The sequence below is a fragment of the Mirounga angustirostris genome, unplaced genomic scaffold (assembly GCF_029215605.1).
Source record: "Mirounga angustirostris isolate CCGP_5_RB_7025 unplaced genomic scaffold, mMirAng1.0.hap1 SCAF_7, whole genome shotgun sequence".
Taxonomy (NCBI): Eukaryota; Metazoa; Chordata; class Mammalia; order Carnivora; family Phocidae; genus Mirounga; species Mirounga angustirostris.
Window position 1 is genome coordinate 120,313,143 of NW_026991715.1, and position 21,968 is coordinate 120,335,110.

The 21,968-nt window shown below is 38.3% G+C and overlaps 1 protein-coding gene across 20 annotated transcripts in view; it reads left to right on the forward strand.

The window, feature by feature from the left end:
- The window catches only part of TMEM267 (transmembrane protein 267), a 58,428-nt gene that overhangs the window by 1,110 nt on the left and 35,350 nt on the right, over window positions 1–21,968 (forward strand). For 4 of the 20 annotated variants that reach the window (XM_064596713.1, XM_054504175.2, XM_054504170.2 and 1 more), the window contains exons 2-6: window positions 1,543–1,657; window positions 6,887–7,073; window positions 8,715–8,808; window positions 11,602–11,989; window positions 15,148–20,716. In XM_064596713.1, coding sequence (XP_064452783.1) covers window positions 11,678–11,989; window positions 15,148–15,483 — 648 coding nt within the window. In that variant the 5' untranslated portion in view covers window positions 1,543–1,657; window positions 6,887–7,073; window positions 8,715–8,808; window positions 11,602–11,677 and the 3' untranslated portion in view covers window positions 15,484–20,716. Of the gene's footprint in view, window positions 1–1,542; window positions 1,658–4,625; window positions 5,529–6,886; window positions 7,074–8,714; window positions 8,809–8,905; window positions 8,986–9,265; window positions 9,415–11,601; window positions 11,990–15,147; window positions 20,717–21,968 lie in introns of those variants that run through there. The other 16 variants (XR_010413288.1, XM_064596723.1, XM_064596722.1 and 13 more) reach the window with 9 other exon arrangements.

Below are 21,968 nucleotides of genomic sequence, written 5' to 3' on the forward strand. Positions count from 1 at the left end.
GATAAATGTTTAAATTCAGAATTGTATGTTTTATTCCTAATGGTGTAGGAACTAAACAAAAGTTTCTGTGAAACTGAGCAGGATTTGTGTTTCTTTCCTTTGCAAATTAGCTGCATTTGGCATCTGCTTTAGGTATTATAGCATTAAAAAATTAAATATATTAGGGGCGCCTGGCTGGCTCAGTCGATGGAGTGTGTGACTCTTGATCTCCGGGTTGTGAGTTTAAGCCCCACATCCGGTGTAGAGATTACTTTAAACAATTAAAATTTTAAAAAAATCAAATATATTAACTTTCACAGCACTGACACTGAAAAAGACTTATTTGTAAAGCAATACTAAAGGTAGTTATCAGATTTTAGACTGCTTTTACCTCAGGTTTTTGTAAACATTTGTGTGATGGGAAGAGTGAAGCAGATGATATTTACTTTGGGAATTTGTTCTTTGTTTTGGCAGAAAGATTTGTCTAAGAGTATTAACAAACTGTATAATAGTGCATAACTAAAGTGACTGGCTAATTATGTTGGTGGAGTTAAGGAAAGGGAAGATTACTACTATGTATACTTAAAAGGCCCCATAGTTGATGATATTTTGCTATAATGGAATGGGGTGTGGCAGTTTGACCCTTGTAGAAAGTGGCTGCAAGTCATGAGGACATGTTAGGCTATTGTGAGATAGGAAGTCATCCCCAAAATATTTTTAGTTCATAGGCTGAGGGCTGCTTACCTGCTTACCCCTTGTATTAGTATAATGAAATATTTATTAAATACCTTCAGCACATTAGATTTTATGCATGAGAGGCTTAACAGAAAATTAAAATTACTACTCTTAAGGGAACTACCCAACAAAAGTAAGTATGTAGAATAAACAGAGTTATGTTACAGTTTTTGAGGTTCCAGTGTCCATTCTATTTGTAGGGGAGTGGTAGGAAGTGGAAAAAGGAAGAAAAAGGTATGAAGAAAAACGGGTACACTTGGGTGTCTTAGAGACAGTAAATAAAAGGCAGTACACTTATAAATGTTCTTTCTCCCCCCCCAAAAATGTTTTTTTCTTATCCTCATACTCAGAATCTAAGCCAAAGATGTTAAATATGTGCCCTAATAGAGTGGAATAGATGTCAGAATTGTGTTTCTGGGACCATAATTATACCTTTATAAAAATGGAAAGAGTATTGTGTTAGATACCTATTACTATATAACAAATCACCCCAAAACTTAGAGGCTTTAAACATTTAACAAGTATTATCTCACTGTGTCTGTGGGCTAGGACTTTGCAAGAGGCTTAGCTGGGTGATTCTGGCCCAGGGGCCCATGCAGTTGTAGTCCAGATGTTTGCAGGGCTCTAGTCATCTAAAAACTTGACTGGGGCTGAAGGATCTCCTTCCACGTTCACTCATTAGCTTTTTGTTCCTCTGTCATCAAGCAAGCTGTTGTATACTCTCCATTTATAAAATGCATTTCGTGCTGCCCCATTATGTGTATGTGTTCCTATTCATAAACCATGATAGAGTTATATTATTATAAACAATAAGGTTTTCTTTTTCAGGTCACTAAATCTGGATCATCATTTAAAGACTTGAAGTGATCTTTTGATGTTTCACTTTGCTCGTAACACATCATTAGCCTCCCCATCTTTTTAAAATCTGAACTTAAAACACAAGGTTAGTAACATTTAAATATATTTGGGGTGATGAAAATTGTTTCAAGAGTAAAAGAAGATGGGTGTAATGCAGTGGCTTTATAGTGGCATCATGCAATTTGCAATTAAGTGGATAATGACCTCTTATTTTTGTCCCCTTTCTGGGATAAGATTTGAAAATAAATTTGTAATAAATACAGATATAAGCATAGTTTGAGTGGCAGCAGAGCTTTTCTCTTGAACTTCTATGTGTGTCCAGCCTACATTCTACGCTCTTTCACCTGAGTGACCTTCTTTCTTCTTTGGGCTAATTTGCAGGCCACAGCTTACTGAAGGAGGGGAATGTTTCTGCTAGTGTAGCACCTCTCTGGCGTGGTCATTCATTAAAATTTGTGTGTCCCAGTTCCCATCCAGCTAAGTGGATATTGGCATCTGTCTTTGGTTCAAAGGGATATTTTATAAACTTTAAAATTGTATGCACCGAACCTTTAAACATGTGACTTCTTTATCCATACAAGTGTCAAGAGTTTATTTCGTAAAGTAAAAACAAATGCTTCATAATTTATGGGACTGTCAATCCTGAAGTTTATAGAAAGGTTTCATGACTTGGATGTATCTTTTGCCTTTTTTACATTTGGTCTTGCTTGAAAGTACTTTGAAATCACTCATTTCCTCATCCTGGAAGAATCTACACTTTAACCCAATCTTAGTGCTTTTCAGAACAATTTTCATTATTGCAAATGACCAAGAATTTGAGGATTGTTGTTAATGGAGGACTCCATTATCATTAACAAAACAGTTGTTCAGTACAAAGCAAGTCTTCTTCACCATATGAAAGAATTAAAGGTGTCTATATAACTTTATTTCACCTGGAGATATAGAAATCTTTTGTACAGACTTTGCATGTGTCAACTAACACATAAATATGAACAAATTATTTTTATTTTATCAGTTTGACTTATAAGAATTGTATAAAATTTTATTAATGTTTATTGATGTTGTATATGCTAATATTTTTATTAATACATATTTTTAATGTTATAAGTATGTTTCTACTTTTCAAAAATTATACCTTTAAGATACTGACTTTAGCATCATGGTCTGAGTTGTTTAATGACTTCTGACTAATTTCAGAGTAGCTTTATTTGTTTTATGGTCATAATAGAAAGACATTAGAAATCTTTAGGGAGGGGCGCCTGGGTGGCTCAGTCGTTGAGCGTCTGCCTTTGGCTCGGGTCATGATCCCATGGTCCTGGGATCTCGTGCTACCCAAGCACCCATAATTCCCTAAAGATTTCTTTTTTTTTTTTTTTTTTAAGATTTATTATTTATTTATTTGACAGAGAGAGAGAGACAGCTAGAGAGGGAACACAAGCAGGGGGAGTGGGAGAGGGAGAAGGAGGCTTCCCGCTGAGCAAGGAGCCCGATGCAGGGCTCGATCTCAGGACCCTGGGATCATGACCTGAGCTGAAGGCAGACGCTTAACCCACTGAGCCACCCAGGCACCCCATATTTGCTTATTTTTAAGTGATTTTTGATATATATTGTCAAATTGTGTACTAGAAAATTATACTAACTTATACTCCTGTTAATAAACAGAATGAGTGATCATCTTCCTACCACTACTAACAGAAAGCATTAGCAATCTTTTGTCAATTGTACATTGAAATATTGTTTTAATATAATTCAATTGATTGCTAATAAAGTTGAAACCTTCTAATAATTTTTTTTGATCATTTGTATTTCTTCCTTTTCCAAATTGCCTTTTGATAGACATTGCCCATGTTATTATTGGAATACTGATTTTTTCTTCTTAATTTTAAGAGACCTTAATAAACTAAAACTTTGAATCTTTCCCCATCATAAAGAGAATCACAATTCCTCCATTGTCTTTAACTTTGCCATGTATAAGTTTTATATTCTTATGTAGTCATGTCTGTCAATATTTAAAAAATAATTTTGAGGGACACCTGGGTGGCTCAGTCGGTTAAACATCTGCCTTTGGCTCAGGTCATGATCCCGGGGTCCTGGGATCAAGTACTGCATCGGGCTCCTTGCTCAATGTGGAGCCTACTTCTCCCCTCTGCCTGCCGTTCTCCCTGCTGGTACTGTCTCTCTGACAAATAAATAAAAAAAATTTTTTTTAATAAAAATAATTTTGAGTTCCTCTCTCAAAGTCAAGCTAGCTCAACTATGTAGGAGTCTGTTTACAAATTCATGTAAATATCCCAAACTTGATAACCAAACTGATTACAAAAGCTATCTAATCATAGACATTTTCCAGGACTAGTCAACGAAACTGATTCCCTTTATTAATTTAACCAGGGAAATGTTCTATCATGTTGCAAAACTCTGATCCGTGTGGATGTGACATTTTAAAACCTAGAGTTGTTTGATTAAACAGTTCTACTGTATTGAACTATGCGTTGCACAGATTGAAAGGAGATGATCCATTCTCAGGTTTCGTCTGATCATTGACTCTCTCCAGTATTACTTAGCAATTAAAGCCTAACTGACTACTAGTGTGGACAGCTCTTCCTGTCCAGCATAGTATATTTGTGAGTATGCTGTTTTAATGCAACTGGAAGAAACAAAGAGCCCACTTTCCATAATATGTGCTGAGAAGGCCAAATACTGTCTTTTCCAGCCTCCCCTGTAGCTAGTCATGTGATGTAGGCCCAGCCAATCGGACACATACCCTGCCCCATCCAAATAGTGTATGAGTTCAAATAAGCAAATACAGTCAAGAGTCTTCCATGGCAGCAGTGGACAGGGCAGCACTGACTCAGTGCCAGTGGTAATACCTGGTGACAGGGGGTTAGGCAGTGTAAGCTGGGCTCCGTGGTGGGGAGGTCTTCACCAGACCAGTTGTCTAGTGTCATTTTCACTGAGGTGCTCGAGGCATAACTTTGAGGCCTGATTCTTGAAACCTGGCTGTGATTTCCCAGTATCCTTTTTTTTTTTTTTTAAATATTTTATTTATTTGACAGAGAGAGAAGATAGCGAGAGCAGGAACACAAGCAGGGGGAGTGGGAGAGGGAGAAGCAGGCTCTCCGCGGAGCAGGGAGCCCTATGCAGGGCTCGATCCCAGGACCCTAGGATCATGACCTGAGCCGAAGGCAGACGCTTAACGACTGAGCCACCCAGGCGCCCTCCCAGTATCCTTTTAATAAATTTGTTTTTTGCATTTACTGCCAGAATGTTTTCTTTTCCATGCACTTAAGAATCCTAACTGTTACAGGATCAGAGTTAAATAATAATTGTTCCTCTACCAATTTAGAATTATATACACATTCTCCACACCCCCATACACACACTTATTCGATTTCTAGACTTTGTATTCACCTTTCAGTACTTACGTTACTCTGCTTTTCCAAGTTTATTGGCATTAACTCTTTTAAATGAAATTTAGAAACACTTTGTGAAGTTCCTAAAAGAAAATCCCTTTATGATTTTAATTAGATTAATATTAAATTTATAGATTTTATTTGAGGAGAATAACACCATCAATGTCTTCTTACTCAATAAAATGGTCTGGCTCTTGTATTAGTTACATTCCATCAAAGAAGCAGAACTACTTTGCCTGGGATTTAGACAGGGGTTAAACATTCTGTAATTGTGGGGACTGGGAAAGCAGTCTGGACAGACTCCTGCCTCTGAGTCTGTTGTTGAGCCTGAAGGGGTTACAAACCAGCTAGACAGACACAGTCGAGAAGGGAAAGTGGATGTGGAGGAGAGCAGGGACAGAATGGAATCTGCATTGGCTTCTCACCAACTCCAGTTTTGATGCTGTGGGTGATGATCTACCAGGAGAGGCTAACCCCCTTGACCCGGATTTGGATTTGGAGAAGCTGAAGGAGCTGCAGGCCAGTCCGCTTCCCCATGCCAACAAGGCAAGCTAACAGATCATGTGCAAGCTCCACATGCAAGGAAGAACTATACAAGAATTTTACAAGGAAGGGAATTGAAAAATGTGCTTCCAACTAAGCTGAGCTAACATAGTATGAAGCCACCAGAGCTCGAAAGAACTGATTGATCTTTTGTGTCCTTTAATACAGCTTTGTTGTTTTCTTCACAAATATTTCCTGTTTAGTTTATTCCTTGGTATTTGGGTTTTTATTGCTGTTGTGAATGTTTTTTCCCACTTTTTTCTTACGATGATTGCTTATATATTATAAAGATTATTTTAGTATTTATCTTGAATTAGCCACCATTTGCAACTTAAATTCTAATGGTTTCCAATGGATTCTCTTGAATAGGCAGTCATTTCACTTGCCAACTAATGTAATTATCTTGTTCTTCCTGGTAAGGTAATGATACATTTCCTTCCCCCCCCCCTCCGTCCCTTCCTTGGCACGTTAAGTGGAATGAAACTGCCAGAACAATATTCTGATAGCTTTACTGTTTCTAACTTTTAAGGTAATATTTCTCGGTTTTCATGATTTTGGTTTCTGGTAAACTAGTGTTTCTCAATGTTTAGTGAATATAAAAATTACTTGGTAGTCATACTTGCTAAAAATGTAGATCCCAGGAATGGATATTACATTTTGCTAAATGCCATTTAAGTATTTAATATGCAGTTCCTGCTGGATAACAGATCCAGTATATGAAGATTTTTCATGAATTCATTCAACACTTATTGAGCACTTAGTATGCATGAAAGATATAGTAGTGAACAAAGTTGACTGAGTCCTTGCTCTCTGAACTTTTGTTTTCCTTCCTGAAATGTGTACAGAGCATAAATACTTGAAAACAAGTATTTTGGCTCTAAAGATATTACTTGCACCATCATTTAAGCTTAGTTTCTTTGAGCTAACTAGGCCACTCTATTCTTTTTAACCAGGTCCCATTCCCCCTGCTTATGTTCCCTCTCTCGCTGTGTCTCTTTCTGTCAAATAAATAAAATAACTAAAATCTTTAAAAAAAAAAAAAGTGATGAATTATATTGCATTGTGGTCAGAGAATTTGGCCTGAACATTTCCAGTATTTAAATTTTATTGAAGTTTTTCTTGTGGATGAGTAAATGGGTAGTTAACTTTTGTAAATGTTTCATGGACAATTGGAAAGAATGTGTTTTCCATGTAAAATGTGTAATTTTAGACCTGCATATGAAATCAAACTTGTAATTATATTATTTAGATTATCTGTACCTATTTTTGGCTACTTTATATAATTTACATATCTTACCTCTTTGTGGTTTGTCATGTAAGCATCTTTTTTTTTAAGATTTTATTTATTTATTTATTTATAGAGGGAGAACAAGAATGCAAGAGAGAGCATGAGCAGGGGGAGGGACAGAAGGAGAGGGAGAAAGATTTTCAAGCAGACTCCGCTCTGAACACGCAGCTTGACTCAGGGCTCGATCCAGCGACCCTGAGTTCATGACCTGAGCCGAAATTGAGTCGGACACTTAACCAACTGAGCTACCCCAGTGCCCTGTAAGCATCTTATATAACTTTATTTTATCCCTTTTAGTACCACTAAGTCTTTTGCCATGAATTTTGTATTTGATATTAATATTACCACGGCTGCTTTATTTGGTTTGTATATTCTAGATATATATTTTCTCATCTCTTTATTTTGTATATTGCTGAGACTTTTTGTTTGAGATATTTTCTTATGAACAATAACTGGGATGTTTCCTTTTGTCCCAATCTGTTTCTTTATAGATAAATTTAATACATGTGTGTTTGATGTTTGGTCCCTTTTACTCTTTTGGGGGGTTGGGGTGACAGTAAATTCTTTTTTCTTTTTTTTCCTTTTATGTTTTGCTGTACTGATCAAGTTTTCTATATTCCTCTTATGTCTTCCTAGTGATTTAGAAGTCCTGTTCCTCCATCCTTTTTCCCCCAGAAATTGTATATAGCTGTTATAATTTCAAAGGCAAAATTATGAAATTCATGATTGTCACAGAGGTGCCATAATTTAGTTTATGTAGAATCCTACAGTCATGATCCATTTCTCTCAGAGCTTTAGTAATGTTGCCCCACAGTATTTTGGCATTTATTGTTGGTATTAATCACATTTTCCTTTTGCAGATAACCTTTTTGGCTGGGGTGGGGCAGGATTTAGAAACTCTAAAGGATTTTATATTTATCTTTTGAATTTATTTTTTTCTTTCAGTGCTTAACTCTTTGTCATTTTTTTCCCCAACAAGCTTTGAGAAAATTCTTCAAAAATGTTCTTATTCACTAATTGTGTTTTTTGAAGCATTCATTTTATTATGCATTGTTCCTGTTGAGCTTTTATTTGGGCAATCAGACTTTTCATCTCCATAAGCTCTTGTTTTCAGAGTGCTCCTTTTACATGAAAGCCTGCTGTTGTTATTGACAATAAAGTATATTCTCTAACTTTTTAACATCTTTGTTGGAGTATAATTGACATAACATTTTGGTACATTTTGATGTATATATGAAGCTATAAACCATGAAACTATCACCACAATCAAGATAATGAACACATCTGTTCCCCCAAAGTTTTTTAATGCTCCTTTTTTATCCTTCCAGCCCCACTGATCTGCTTTCTGTCACTTAAATTGGTTTACATTTTCTTGAATTTTATATAAATGGAATCATGTTCTGTATTCTTTTAAAAATATTTCCAAATGAAAATTTCAAATATATAGAAAAGTAGAAGATAATATAATGAACTATAGTGTATCCATTACCTATATTAAACAGTTATAACATTTTCCATACTTACTTCATTTATTCACTTTTTAAAAATTAAGACTTTCTTTTTTATTGCAGTTTTTGGTTTACAGAAAAATTGAGCAGATTGTACAGAGTGTTCCCATATGTTAATTCTCCCTCCACACACATTTCTCCTTATTATTAACATTCTGCATTAGTGTGATACCTTGTGACAATTAATACACCAACATTGATATATTGATTGAAGTCCATAGTTACATGAGGGTTCATTCTTTGTGTTGTGTAGTTCCATGAGTTTTGACTGTGTACTCTGTTTTTCTTTTCTTTTTGTTTGGCTTATTTCACTAAGTATTATTTTGAAATTCATCAATGTTTTTGTTTGTATTATTTTTTTGTCTCTTTTTATTCCATGTTTTGTTTATCCAGTTGGGTTGTTCCAGTTTGGAGCTAATGTAGATAAAGCTGCTGTGAACATTCATGTACAAGTCTGTGTGTGGGTGTATGCTTGCATTTCTCTCAGGTAAATACCTAGGAGTAGAATGACTGAATCTATGATAGAAGTATGTTTAACATTTTGAGAAACTGAAAAGTGGTTTATCATTTTAAATTTCCTCCAGCAGTGTATGAGAGTTCTGGTTGCTCCACATCTTTTCTACGTTTGGGATGATAAGTCTTTAATTTTAGCCATTCTAATTAGGTATGTCTTGTATCTCATTGTGGTGTTTTAATTTGCATTTCCCTAATAATTAATGAGGTTGAGCATATTTCATGTGCTTATTGATCACCTGTATATCATCTTTGTAAAGTACCTTTTCAAATATTTTGCCCATTTTTGTATTAGTTTTTCTATTATTGTGTTTCCAGAATTCTTTGTTCTAGATATAAATCCTTTATCAAATATGAGATATGCAGATATTTTCTCCCAGTCTGTGGGTTGTCTTTTCGTTCTCGTAACATAGTCTTTTTTTTTTTTAAAGATTTTATTTATTTATTCATGAGAGACAGAGAGAGAGAGAGAGAGAAGCAGGCTCCCAAGGAGCAGGGAGCCCGATGCGGGACTCGATCCCAGGACCCTGGGATCATGACCTGAGCCGAAGGCAGACGCTTAACCATCTGAGCCACCCAGGTGCCCATAACATAGTCTTTCAAAGAGCAGAAGTTCTTAATTTTGATGAAGTTCAATTTTTCAATTTTTAAAAAACAGGTCGGCCTTTTGATGTTGCTTCTAAGAACTCTTTGCATAACCCAAGTACACAAAAATATTCTTCCAGGATTTTTATAGTTTTATGTTTTACTTTTAGTTCTGTGATCCATTTTGACTTAATTTTTGTATATGGAGTAAAGTATGGCTTGAGAGTCATTATTTTTGCCTGTGGATATCTGCTTGTTTCAGCACCATTTGCTGAAAGGACTATCTTTTCTCCATTTACTTGCTTTTGCATGTTTGTCAAACATCAATTGACAGTGTATGTGTGGACCTATCTCTTCTTTTAATTTATTTAATTTATTTATTTTTTAAAAAGATTTTATCTATTTATTTGACAGAGAGAGATAGCGAGAGCAGGAACACAAGCAGGGGGAGTGGGAGAGGGAGAAGCAGGCTTCCTGCTGAGCAGGGAGCCCGATGTGGGACTCGATCCCAGGACTCCGGGATCATGACCCGAGCCGAAGGCAGACGCTTAACGACTGAGCCACCCAGGCGCCCTCTTTTAATTTATTTTATATATATATATTTTTTAAGTAGGCTCCACACCCAGTGTGAAGCCCAACACAGGGCTTGAATTCACAACCCTGAGGTCAAGACCTGAACTGAGATCAGGAATCAGGTGTTCAACCAGCTGAGCCACTCAGGCATCCCTGTGTGGATCTATTTCTGATCACACTTTCTATTCTGTTTCATTGCTCTATTTGTCTGTCTTTATACCAATACCGCACTGTCATTAATTACTGCAGCTGTGTAAGCCTTGAAGTCAGATGGTGTAAGTCCTTCAACTTAGCTCATCTTTTTCCAAGTTGTTTTCCTGTTCTAGTGTTTTGTGTTTCCCTATAAATTTTAGAATATATGTAATGAGCAATGGATAGTTTTTATTACAGAATGGAAGTTGAATCATCCTTAATACATCTTTAGTTATTCTTTAGTCTCAGAATTAAAACAATACAAAACAAAAACTTCAGGTATCACATAATATTGATAACTTTAACTGGATGAATGATTTCAGTATTCTATGCCAGGTAAGTACTCAGCACAGAATTATGATTGCCTTTTTATATCAATTAAAGTTCTGTGGTTAGAGGCAACAGAAAAGAAAAAGGGATTTATTGGAAGAATCCTGGGTTAGCCCATAGAAGTAAAGTAAAGGGTAAGCTGTAAGAACTAGGGCAGCTCTGAAAAACTTAAAGATTGGACCTGAGGAGTTGATGTCCTTATGATTCTTTTTTCATAGGCTGTTCCATGTAGTGGAGCCCAGGTCTGTAAGAAGAAAAGGAACTTTCTCCCACTAGCTCCACTTAGGAAAATTCTAGAAGGAAGTCTTATTGGTCCAGCCTGGATCACCTTAATCACCAGATTATTTATCACTAGTCTAATCACTACTGGAAAATGATGACTAATTAGTAATTACTAATTAATTACTACTACTGATAAGAGAGACAGAGAATTCTAATTGGTCAGCTCCAGAGTTTGGGTATTGTGATGAGCAGTTTTCCTAAAGGAAGGAGATGCTGTTTTCAGAAGTTTGGAAAATGGTTGCTGGGTACAGAGACACAATGGGTGCCCACTACCATGTAGCACACATTGCTGAGAGAGAGAACTATTTGATGACCTCAAAGTAATAGATTACAGTTGATGGGCTTTCTTAAATTCACCTTGATGCATACTAACATGTAAACTGTTGTTCCTATAAAGCTAACCTATTCTCTTTGGGCTGCATGGCATATTGTATATAACATGTAAGAAGTACAGTTTTGTTATACTTGAAAGTTACTAGGAGAGTAGTCTTAATGTTCTCACCACATGCACAAAAAGGTAACTATGTGAGGTGATGGAGATGTTAACTAACCTTATTGTGGCCATCAGTTCACAATATGTCTGTATATGAAATCATCACAGTATACACCTTAAACTTAACAAGTATTATCTACCAACTATATCTCAATGAAGCTGGGAAAAATAAAATGAAATTACTGACAATGGTCAAAAAAAAAAAGAAATACCAGTTTTTACAGCTTGGTTTTGTATTTGTGAAATTATTGCTCAAGTTGTTTTGTTTAAATGTTACGTGGCATTAATCTTTTCCTCTGCTTTCTATTTTAGGGTGACTGGGAATGTAAACAAGAATAAGCTATTTGTTTCCTGATGGCTTTTAGTATATACTGACGGATTGTCTGGGATGGCATCTGAGGCTGAGAAGACCCATGCTTTACTCCAGTCTTGTAGCACTGAGTCTCTTATTTCCAGCCTTGGTCTGGGGATATTTTGCCTAGTAGCCGATAGACTTCTTCAGTTTTCAGTAATTCAGCAAAATGACTGGCTTCGAGCCCTCTCAGATAACGCCGTACATTGTGTGATTGGCATGTGGTTGTGGGCAATTGTCATTGGAGTCAAGAAGACAACTGACTTTGGCGAAATCATTTTAGCTGGATTTTTAGCCTCTGTTATTGATGTAGACCACTTTTTTCTAGCTGGATCTTTATCTTTAAAGGTAAGAAGCATATATGTTTAATTTTTCTGGTCTTTAATTTCTTTAGCACCATTATATTGATCTTCACAGCATCATTTTAGAACTAGAGAAGATTATCCTTATTTTAAAATAAGAAAGCCCATTCATCCAACTTTTTTTTGAGCACTTAGTACTTCCTTGAGGCGAACACAGACATGTTGCTAATCAAGTTATTGGCATCACCAAGTGCCAAGGATGCATACAGAGCTAAGGACTCACTAAATGTACCTGAGGAGTTCTGTGCTGGCTTTACAGAGGATGGTACTTAGCCAAGTCTTGAAGGAAGCATTAATCAACTGGTTTAAAGTAATATGGGGGTCATTGTCAGGGTCTCCTGGGTCTTTTTTCACTGTTCTTTCTTCAGGACCACACTTATAATTTCCCCCTTATTCTTCACGTTTCACAGTTAGTATGCGGCTTCTGAGTGTTCCATAACAGGGGAAGAGCTTTAAGATGATTCCTAGTGCTGGGGAATGACTTCAGTGGATTCATTCCCAGTCCCTTGTGGAGCCAAAGGTGTGCATTTCAATGGGCTGATTAGGGCACAGTTCCTGGTGGAGAAGTTTGAGGAATTTCATTGAGGTGTTTAGCTATACAATGACCTATTAGCTTTGCAAATGAATGGAGCTTGAAATACAGTTAAGATCATATTTTCTAAGTGTCAGCAGATTTGCCTGCCTTTTCCATGCTTATGACCTGTAAACACTCACAGAGCAAGGACTTTGCTTTGTTCACCACTGGCCTGGAACAGTGCCTGGCTCATCTAGAAGGGGTTCAGTAAGTATTTGTTGAAAAAATGAGAAATGATCACTTCTTCCTTTTATGTGTCACATACCATGTATTTCTTAGAGGTTGTCTCACTTATTAAAAAACTTCAGTAAGGAATCAGTAATTCCTGATTAAAGACAAATTTTAGCTTTTTTGGTGTAGGTGAAGGCAGAATTAACATTGTGTTTGAGATTGGAATCAGAAGACATGAGTTTGAATCCTAGTATGTAGTGTTAGAGCACTTTCTTGTCTCAATGTCGTCTTCTGTAAAGTGTGGATTCTGTCATTACTTACCTCACCCGGCAGTCATGGGTGTTAAATGAGCACATTAAAGGACAGACCCCAGCAAATAGTTCACAATAAATGTTAGAGTAGAGATTGGGATAAACTACCAAGCATCATAAAAAGTGTGGTTCCTAAATACATTCATCTAGAATTTATTGTAAGGGAGAAGGAAGAATGTAGCGTAAACTCTTTGATATTCAGTCAATAGGTGAGAGTTAAAGACACGGGTTTAAGGGTCGTGTGACTGCACATGGTGAAGGTATAGTCTCTTTAATGGATGGCCTTGTATTTTAATGGTGGGAAGGTTATGCCTCTAATTTTTTTTTTATAGGTACCTAATTTTTTTTTTTACTCCTTCTTTTCCTCTTTACCACCCGGTGTCCAAATGATTCCCCACCCTTCCTTTTTGCCATCTTCTGCCCCAGAACCAGTGCCTCTTAAAGCCTTGAAACATGCACACTTTTTTTTTTTAAGATTTTTTTTTTTTTTTTTTTTTTTGAGACAGAGAGAATGAGAGACAGAGAGCATGAGAGGGAGGAGGGTCAGAGGGAGAACCAGACTCCCTGCTGAGCAGGGAGCCCGATGCGGGACTCGATCCTGGGACTCCAGGATCATGACCTGAGCCAAAGGCAGTCGCTTAACCAACTGAGCCACCCAGGCGCCCAGAAACATGCACACTTTTAAGTCCTTGCTTTGTAGGCAGTGCTCTGATCAACCAGGACCGTTTTCAGTGCTTCTCTTTCCAGTGGTAATTTTAGATCAATTGTAGGTCCCCTCATCTTTCCTGGCTTGTGGTGGGAGTGTGAGAGAAAGCGCACTGATGTGGTATGTATTTTAATACTTTAGAGTATTTGAAGTTTTGAGCACTCTGGCTTCTGTCTATGCTGAGTGGGGTTTGGTATAGTTTTATTTGCCCTTGTCTGTAATGTTTTTGAGGATATGTGGGGAGATTCGGATTTAGGCAATCTTCACTGCCCTCGGCTTCCTTTTTATTTAGAAATTATCTAATTGAAAATTAGCCTTTAGAGTATGTGTGAGCAAAACCTTACTCAGGAATCATTCAGGGGCGCGCCTGCGTGACTCAGATGGTTGAGCGTCTGCCTTTGGCTCAGGGCATGATCTCAGGGTCCTGGGATCGAGCCCCGCATCGGGCTCCCTGCTCATCAGGGAGTCTGCTTCTCCCTCTCCTTCTCCTGCTCCCCCTGGTTGTGCTCTGTCAAATAAGTAAATAAAATCTTAAAAAAAAAAAAAAAAGAATCATTCAGGGGTTGGTTAACCCTGAAATTTTCATTTGTTTAGTTACTGATTAAATGTTTTGTACTGGGGGGGCGCCTGGGTGGCTCAATTGGTTAAGCGACTGCCTTCGGCTCAGGTCAGGATCCTGGAGTCCTGGGATCGAGTCCCACATCGGGCTCCCTGCTCAGCAGGGGGTCTGCTTCTCCCTCTGCCCTCTTCCCTCTCGTGCTCTCTGTCTCTCATTCTCTCTCTCTCAAATAAATAAAATCTTTAAAAAAAAAATAAATAAATAAAATAAATGTTTTGTACTGGTTTAAAATTTTTACTGGAATTTAACTCAACTTTGTAATACTTATTTAAAATAATACAATCTTTCTAAATGTTGTTTTAAGTGCATTCTGAAAATATTCAATGCTAATATAAAGTGGTTACAACAAAAACATTTCCTTTTCATGCCCTTGTTAATAGAATATTTTATTCAGTTGTGAGATTTTTTTCAATGCTTAGAGGCCCCAGATAATTCTCTAAAACTCCAAATTTACACAAACCAGACATTTGGGATATAAATTACATTTGTATTGTGACTTTTCTAAGCAACTAATAGGAAGCTTTAAAAAATTAATCACCATGTTCTTGAGATCTTGGTTTCATTGTTAATGCAGAGAATATCCCACTCACTCTTCTTTGCTTTATATGTAACAGATTTAATACATGTATTCATAGGTGATGCAGAAAATGTTTGCATTGTATTTCTAATAGACTCATAGAAGATGTTTTAGAATATTAAGAAGCATCTACCAAATTTTGTTTGCCAAGAGGGAAATGATACTAGCTACCGCTCTCCCCGGCAGGCTGCTTTGACTCTTCCACGAAGACCTGTTCTTCACTGCTCTACGGTCATACCAGTTGTGGTTCTGACCCTGAGGCTTACTATGCACCTTTTCAAGCTCAAAGACTCATGGTGCTTTCTTCCCTGGATGTTATTTATATCGTGGACCTCACATCATATCCGAGATGGAATTCGTCACGGCCTGTGGATATGCCCATTTGGAAAAACCTCTCCTTTGCCATTCTGGCTTTATGTCATCATCACCTCCTCCTTACCTCACATCTGTTCGTTCGTTATGTATTTCACAGGGACCAGGCAAATGATGTCTTCAAAACATGGGATCCATATTGACGTCTGAGGTAACCGTATGCCAGTCTTAGAGAAGCAGGTGGTTCCGATAATGATAATTAAGGGTGGCTGACATTATCAAGTGAATTTTTAACAACATATTATATTTATTATTATAATTCCTGAATCCTCTTGCTCAGGAGGCATGTACACTTTTTTTTTTTAGGGCACCTGGGTGGTTGAGTTAAGCGTCTGCCTTCGGCTCAGGTCGTGATCCCAGGGTCCTGGGATTGAGCCCCGCATCGGGCTCCCTGTTCCACGAGGAGCCTGCTTTTCCCTCTGCTGCTCCCCCTGCTTGTGTTCCTGCTCTCGCTCTCTCTGTCTCTGTCTCTGTCAAATAAACAAATAGAATCTTTAGGGGAAAAAAAATATCTGATACTGAGAAACAAAACATATGTTTTTCAAAATGAAGGATTTTTAGGAAATTTGCTTTTTTCTTTGTTCTTTCAGGTTGATCTGTTAAAAATGATTAACCTTTATTAGAGAAAGAAAATTTAGTTGCAATAAAATTTTACATTTTCATAGTTTAATGTTACTTTGGTATAAAAGTCAGTGTCCTGATGGCACTTGCTTTTTTTTCCCAGTACCATTTGTTGTCTTTAGATTTTCTTACACATTTGTGATTTGTAATGCTAGTGATTGTGTGCCTTATTCTCTGAGAAATGGTGAAGCAATGCCTTATCCGAAGCATATTTTTCTTATCTATTAAGTTAAACAGAGCTGTGTAAATTGTTGTAAAGGTTCACGTTCTTTAGTTTTTCTTTTTGTTGTTAACCAGTTGGTTGCAATCTAATTATGTTTTAGAATCTGTTAGATTTTACATCTGTTATCTTTCAAGAGCAATGATTGTGTCAGTTTGGTTGGTATAATAAGTATTATATAGTGGGGGTAAATTTGAATAAGAGATTTTTTTAAGTATATAATTTCAGAAATCCATGGAAATAAAACATATATCTTGTATCACTTTTTCTGACTAAATTACAAAACTCTACTTTTTTCTTTCTCCATATTAAACAAAGGAATGCCATTAAAATATAGGGCCTTACATAAGAATATCACTCTGGCATTTTGGGGGCTGTCCTCTAACTTTTTGTATTAGAATGGGAATTCACTTTGACCATGACTCCTTGCTTAAATAGTAACTACAGATTTTAAGTGTGGGTTTATCCTTGTTCCTTCCTCTACCATCAGAAATGCTCCTTGTCCTCTAAATAGTCTATAACAGTTGTGGTGGTAACCTCTAGAAATATAACAGCCAACTTCCCATGCCACCATTTTGTTTTTTTATCTTATTGAAAAAGTTTGTGTCAGTATAACATTATATTGAAAATAGGATTATATCTTGTTTGCATGTATGTGTTTTCTCCATCCACTAGATGTCCTCCATTCATTTAATGGAGGCTGGTCCACTGATCTGACCTTCCAATCTACTGTGTTCTTGAGGCATGTTAGTTATGCTAACTACTCAGAAGAACTTCCGCCATTGAACTGTTTTCTACTCATCCTCAAGCCTAGTTTCCTTTAAGTGGTGGGCTAAGTTAAAACTCCCACGTATCCTCACCTCCTTTCTTCAACTTAGGCAGCCACCATCACTACCTCCAATCAGGCAGACACTCCCTGGCTCCTTTTTCTTTTGACAATTACTTAGTTTTTCCCATTTTCCCAACTAAAGAGGAGAGGAAATAGGGGCTATTCTGGTCCTTGCTCACTATTGTCATGGCTAAACCTTTTATCTACCACAGTTCTCAGTTTCTTTCATTTGATATCCCAATATATTACTCATTCTCAGTCTTTACCCTCACAGGCTATCCTCTAAGACTCACTTTCACCTTCTTTGATGATATGAGCACCTGGATCTCTTTTTTCCTTTTATTCCAACCCTTGATTTTATCCTCAGCCATCAGATGACTCACCTGAATATTCCCTTCTTCTTTAACCACTGACTCATCACCACATCACATCAGCCATGCACCAGGACAACAGTCCTCTCTACCTCTTTGGAGGACAATGCTCATTGCTGAGATCTCAAACATTGTTTACTTTTTCTAGACCAGTGGTTCTCAAACTCTAACATACATCAGAATCACCTGTAAGACTTGTTAGAACAGGGATTGCTTGAGATCTACCTCCAGAGTTTTGACTCCGTAGGTCCCAAGAATTTGCATTTCTAACGAGTTCTCAGTTGATGTTGTGAAAGGTGAAATGAAATGGGGTCACTTGTGTCAAGGGGTTTTAAAATGCAGCTGGGAGGCCATTAAGGAGGTGGGCCTTTTGCATGTCCTCACTGATGGAACTATGAACTTTTGAACTGGGTCAGACTGCAAATATTCCAAGGACTCAGCCTGAACACCTGCAACTTGCTATCGTAAGAGACTTTGCTTAGCGATAGCCTTAGTAACCAATTATATTGGGTCAAGAGTAGCTTTCTGCTGTCAACACCAATAAAAAATTCTTTGTAAACAACCTATACAAACTTTACTTTTTTGCTTTAAAAACCTGACTTTGCTCTCTAATGGGACACTATTTGGGTTACTACCCAAATTTGTGTACCCCGAATTGCAATTCCTTGATCCCAAGTAAATGTTCTTTCTTAATTATTGCCTCCTGACAATTTTAGGTTCAGGAACCCCACTTTAAGAACCATGACTGTAGACCCAACCTGTTTCTTTAACTTCATTCCCTTCCCTCCTCTTCCTTGAGCCAACTCTTTGTCTTACCGATACCTTTAATTTTTCCCAATCTTCCTTTGCCCCCAGGTCCATCCAGTCCTGTGCTAGGTACATTTAACTCTGTTCCTGTCCTACCTATGCAGTGCTACAGGTTACTGTTTACTGTTTCAGCACTCCAATGCCCAGCTATCCTCGTGTACTGTCCAATTAGCCAATCCATATAATCCACATAGTCTGCTTTCCCCAGTTCTGCCTTAGGCCACATGTTTTGAAAGTTGTTACAAAACCCTGCTGACTCGACCGACTACCTAACTTCAACTGGGGATTTAAATATACTTTGCTTACTACTGAACAATTTTTTTTCAAGTATGGTACCAAACAAGACAAGCCCCAGAATATCTGACCCTATTAGATCCAGCCCCAAGCCAGGAAGCTCACAGCATTCCACCGATCTGAGAAATTCATATTGATACTCAATCTCCACAGTTACTTTGCACTTTGCATAAACCCAAGGCATTGCCCACCTATGTCCCCTTGGCATTTCTTTGCTTCCCAGGGATAATGATGCTAATTTAAGTGTTTCTGAGGCATTTTACCCTTTGCCTGACCTTGCAAGGAATTTTTTGGCTTACATACCCAGCAGCATTAAGTAATGTTGCTTCGACATTTGGCAAGAGGAGGGGAGTGTCAAATTCAAGCTCTAACACCCGTTCTGATCCCCCTCAGTACTCTGTGTGAGCTTTCAAAGAAAGTACCCATCTGAATTCACACACCCTTTCTCATTATTTATTTTTTATTATGAATATTTGAGAATCATTTCTCAAATAGTCATTTGACTTAATTCAGGCCCCAGCCAGTTCCCAGGTCAGCAACATTGATGCCATGCACGTAACGTGGAAGGCAGAGAACATTTTCCGAAGATATCTGGGTGATGCTAAATAAAGTATAAATTGTGGGGTAGTGGTTACATAACAGACCACATGCAGGTATAACATATCTAAATGACACAGGTCATACCTCACTACCCTCAGCTTTTGCACGAAGTCACAGGAAATGTTTGGAGTTTTTTAGAGTATTCGTGAGAGACACTGCTATAAAAACCTCATTGTGTGCTGTAGAGGCCCTGCTCTTCTTGGAGAACCGTGGTAAATACTACCCTTCCAACTTCCTGGACTGCCACGCTGTTTGCCCAGAGTCTGTAACAATTGTCCCTCAGTGCTAGGCCTGGTCTCCTGGCCAGCAGAGACTCTAGTGTTTCTCTAGATGCTAAACAGATTGGCACAGGACCACTCTTTGTCAATCTGGCTTCATGAAGGGTGGCATGGAGCCCAGGCCAATCCTTCTGGAAAGGGCTCTGCCAATTTCTCAGGGGTGAGACCCAGAGCCAATCACTCTGCAAGCCCTCTGCTCCCATTTTCACCTATCAATCCAAGGGAGATGGGATTAAAATAAACCTCAGGGGAATCTTTGAAAGGGTAAAAATACTACAAGAGTGAGAAGAAGGAATGGAGAGAGATGGGAAGCCTGTCTACTTGGCCTGCTTAGGGGTTATAGGGTGCATGCCTGTGTGTGTCCCGAATTACTCTTCTTTTGCTTCTATAACAAATTACATGAATTTAGTGGTTTAAAACAACATAAGTGTATTATCTTACAGTTCTGCATGTCAGAAATCCAAAACAGGTCTCACTGGGTTAAAATCAAGTCATCAGCAGGGAGGTATTCCATCTGAGTTCCTAGGGAAGAATCTGTTTCCTTGGCTCCTTCAGTGTCTAGATGGCCGCCTACATCCCTTGGCTAGTGGCCCCCTTATTCCATCTTCAAAGCTAGCAATGGTAGGTCAGTTTTCTTCACATGTCTTTCTGATCTTTGCACTACCAAACTCTTTCCATTGTCACCTCTCTCTCAGGCCACAGCTGGGAAGATTCTCTGATTCACAGATGCATGTGATTATCTTGAGCCCAGCTGGATAATCCAGGCAAAGTTCCCCATCTCAAGGTTCTTTATCACATTTGCAAAGCCTCTTTTGCCATGTAGGGTAATCTATTCACAGGTCCCAGGGATTAAGATGTGGCGATCTTTGGGGGCCATTCTTCTGCTTATCCCTAGAGATTTTTTTTTTTAAAGATTTTATTTATTTATTTGAGAGAGAGAGCACATGAGAGGGGGGAGAGTCAGAGGGAGAAGCAGACTCCCTGCTGAGCAGGGAGCCTGATGCGGGACTCGATCCTGGGATTCGAGGATCATGATCTGAGCCGAAGGCAGTCGCTTAACCAACTGAGCCACCCAGGCGCCCCCCTAGAGATTTTTAATTGTTGTTTTGTTGCTGATGGTTTTGTTTGTTTAATATGAGCTGGCAGGACACCTCTCACATACTTAAGACTGCTCTTTTGAGTCCTGTGCACGGGACCGGAATCTAACCCTGATATCTTTGGACAAGTCACATGTCCTTTTTTGAGCCAATGAGGAATAGGCCAAATGCCTTCCAAGACTCTCTTCCTGCTCTAACTTTCTATAATCCCAGCTTTTGTCCCAATAATGGTGGGGCTCCTCGAGTTCTGGGGAGATAACCTCCAACTTGTCTTGCCAGAGTTAAGTTTGCTCTTGGGAAGATAATATCCTCCTTTGTTCCTTTGCTATTGACATTATGGTTCTGTTTGTCCTCTATTTTCTCCATGTAGAACTGTTGAATCTTTGTACAAACTATTTCTCTATTTTCCATGAAAAAAAAAAAAAAAGATTTAAATTCATAAAAGCCTAGGCCAGTTAAACATCCATAGTTCATTTGGGTGAAAATGAATACTTGCTCTCATACAACACTGTTTCAGTTGGCCACTGAACAAGTGTTTGATGTTTCTACTCTGTAGCAGGCTTTGTATTAAAAAGTAATGTTCTGGGTGCCTGGGTGCCTTAGTTGGTTAAGCGTCTGCCTTTGGTCATGATCCCAGGGTCCGGGATCGAGTCCCGCATCAGGTTCCTTGCTCAGCGGGAATCTGCTTGAGATTCTCCCTCTCCCTCTGCCCCTCCCCCTGTGCATTCTTTCTCTCTCTTTAAAATAAATAAATAAACCTTTAAAAAATTTAGTACACATTTGGGCATTTACCATATGGTCAGTTAAAGTAGAATGCTCAGTTGAGGCAAGTGGTAGCTTGGGATAATAGCCCCAGGATATTGGTTATCGAGCAACCAGTGCAAAAATATGTTAATGAACGGGATAGCACTTTCTCATCACACCAGAAGTTCAAATGGGAATTAATCTTGTGGGGGCTGAACCGACGATAGCCCTAACCTTTCTTCCCTACCCTTACTGTTTACTGAGTAGCAATACCTGGGCAGAGGAGGCAAGGACAGGGATGCAAATCTGCATGTCACCACAAGGCACCTGTGAGGATCGAGACGTGATTATTTCCATAGGGAGGTGCCAGAGTGGAGCATGGGGTGAAGGAGTGCTATGGGGAGAAGGCTACCGAAAGGGAAGCAGAAGCAGGAAGAGATGGGAAATGATGCCTGCCTGAGGATCCCTCTGAAGGCCCAGGGAGAAGTCCCTTCAGGAGGCTCAAGGGATAAGACTTTGTCCTAGAGAAAGAATGGCTCACACAGTGTGTGTTCACTTTGAAGAAAAAGGTGAGGAAGTACCAGGAAGATTGATTGATAGATGAGTTACTCCAGAGGTTACCAAACTTTCTTGGCTTACAGTTGGTGTTCTTAATGTCAGTGATTTTTTTCACCATACCACTAGGCCAAAAGAAATACCAAGTAGCTCTGGTTATTTAGTTTGATCCAAATGACTTAATAGTAGTAGTTGGGTGGTGTCCAACAGACATCTGTT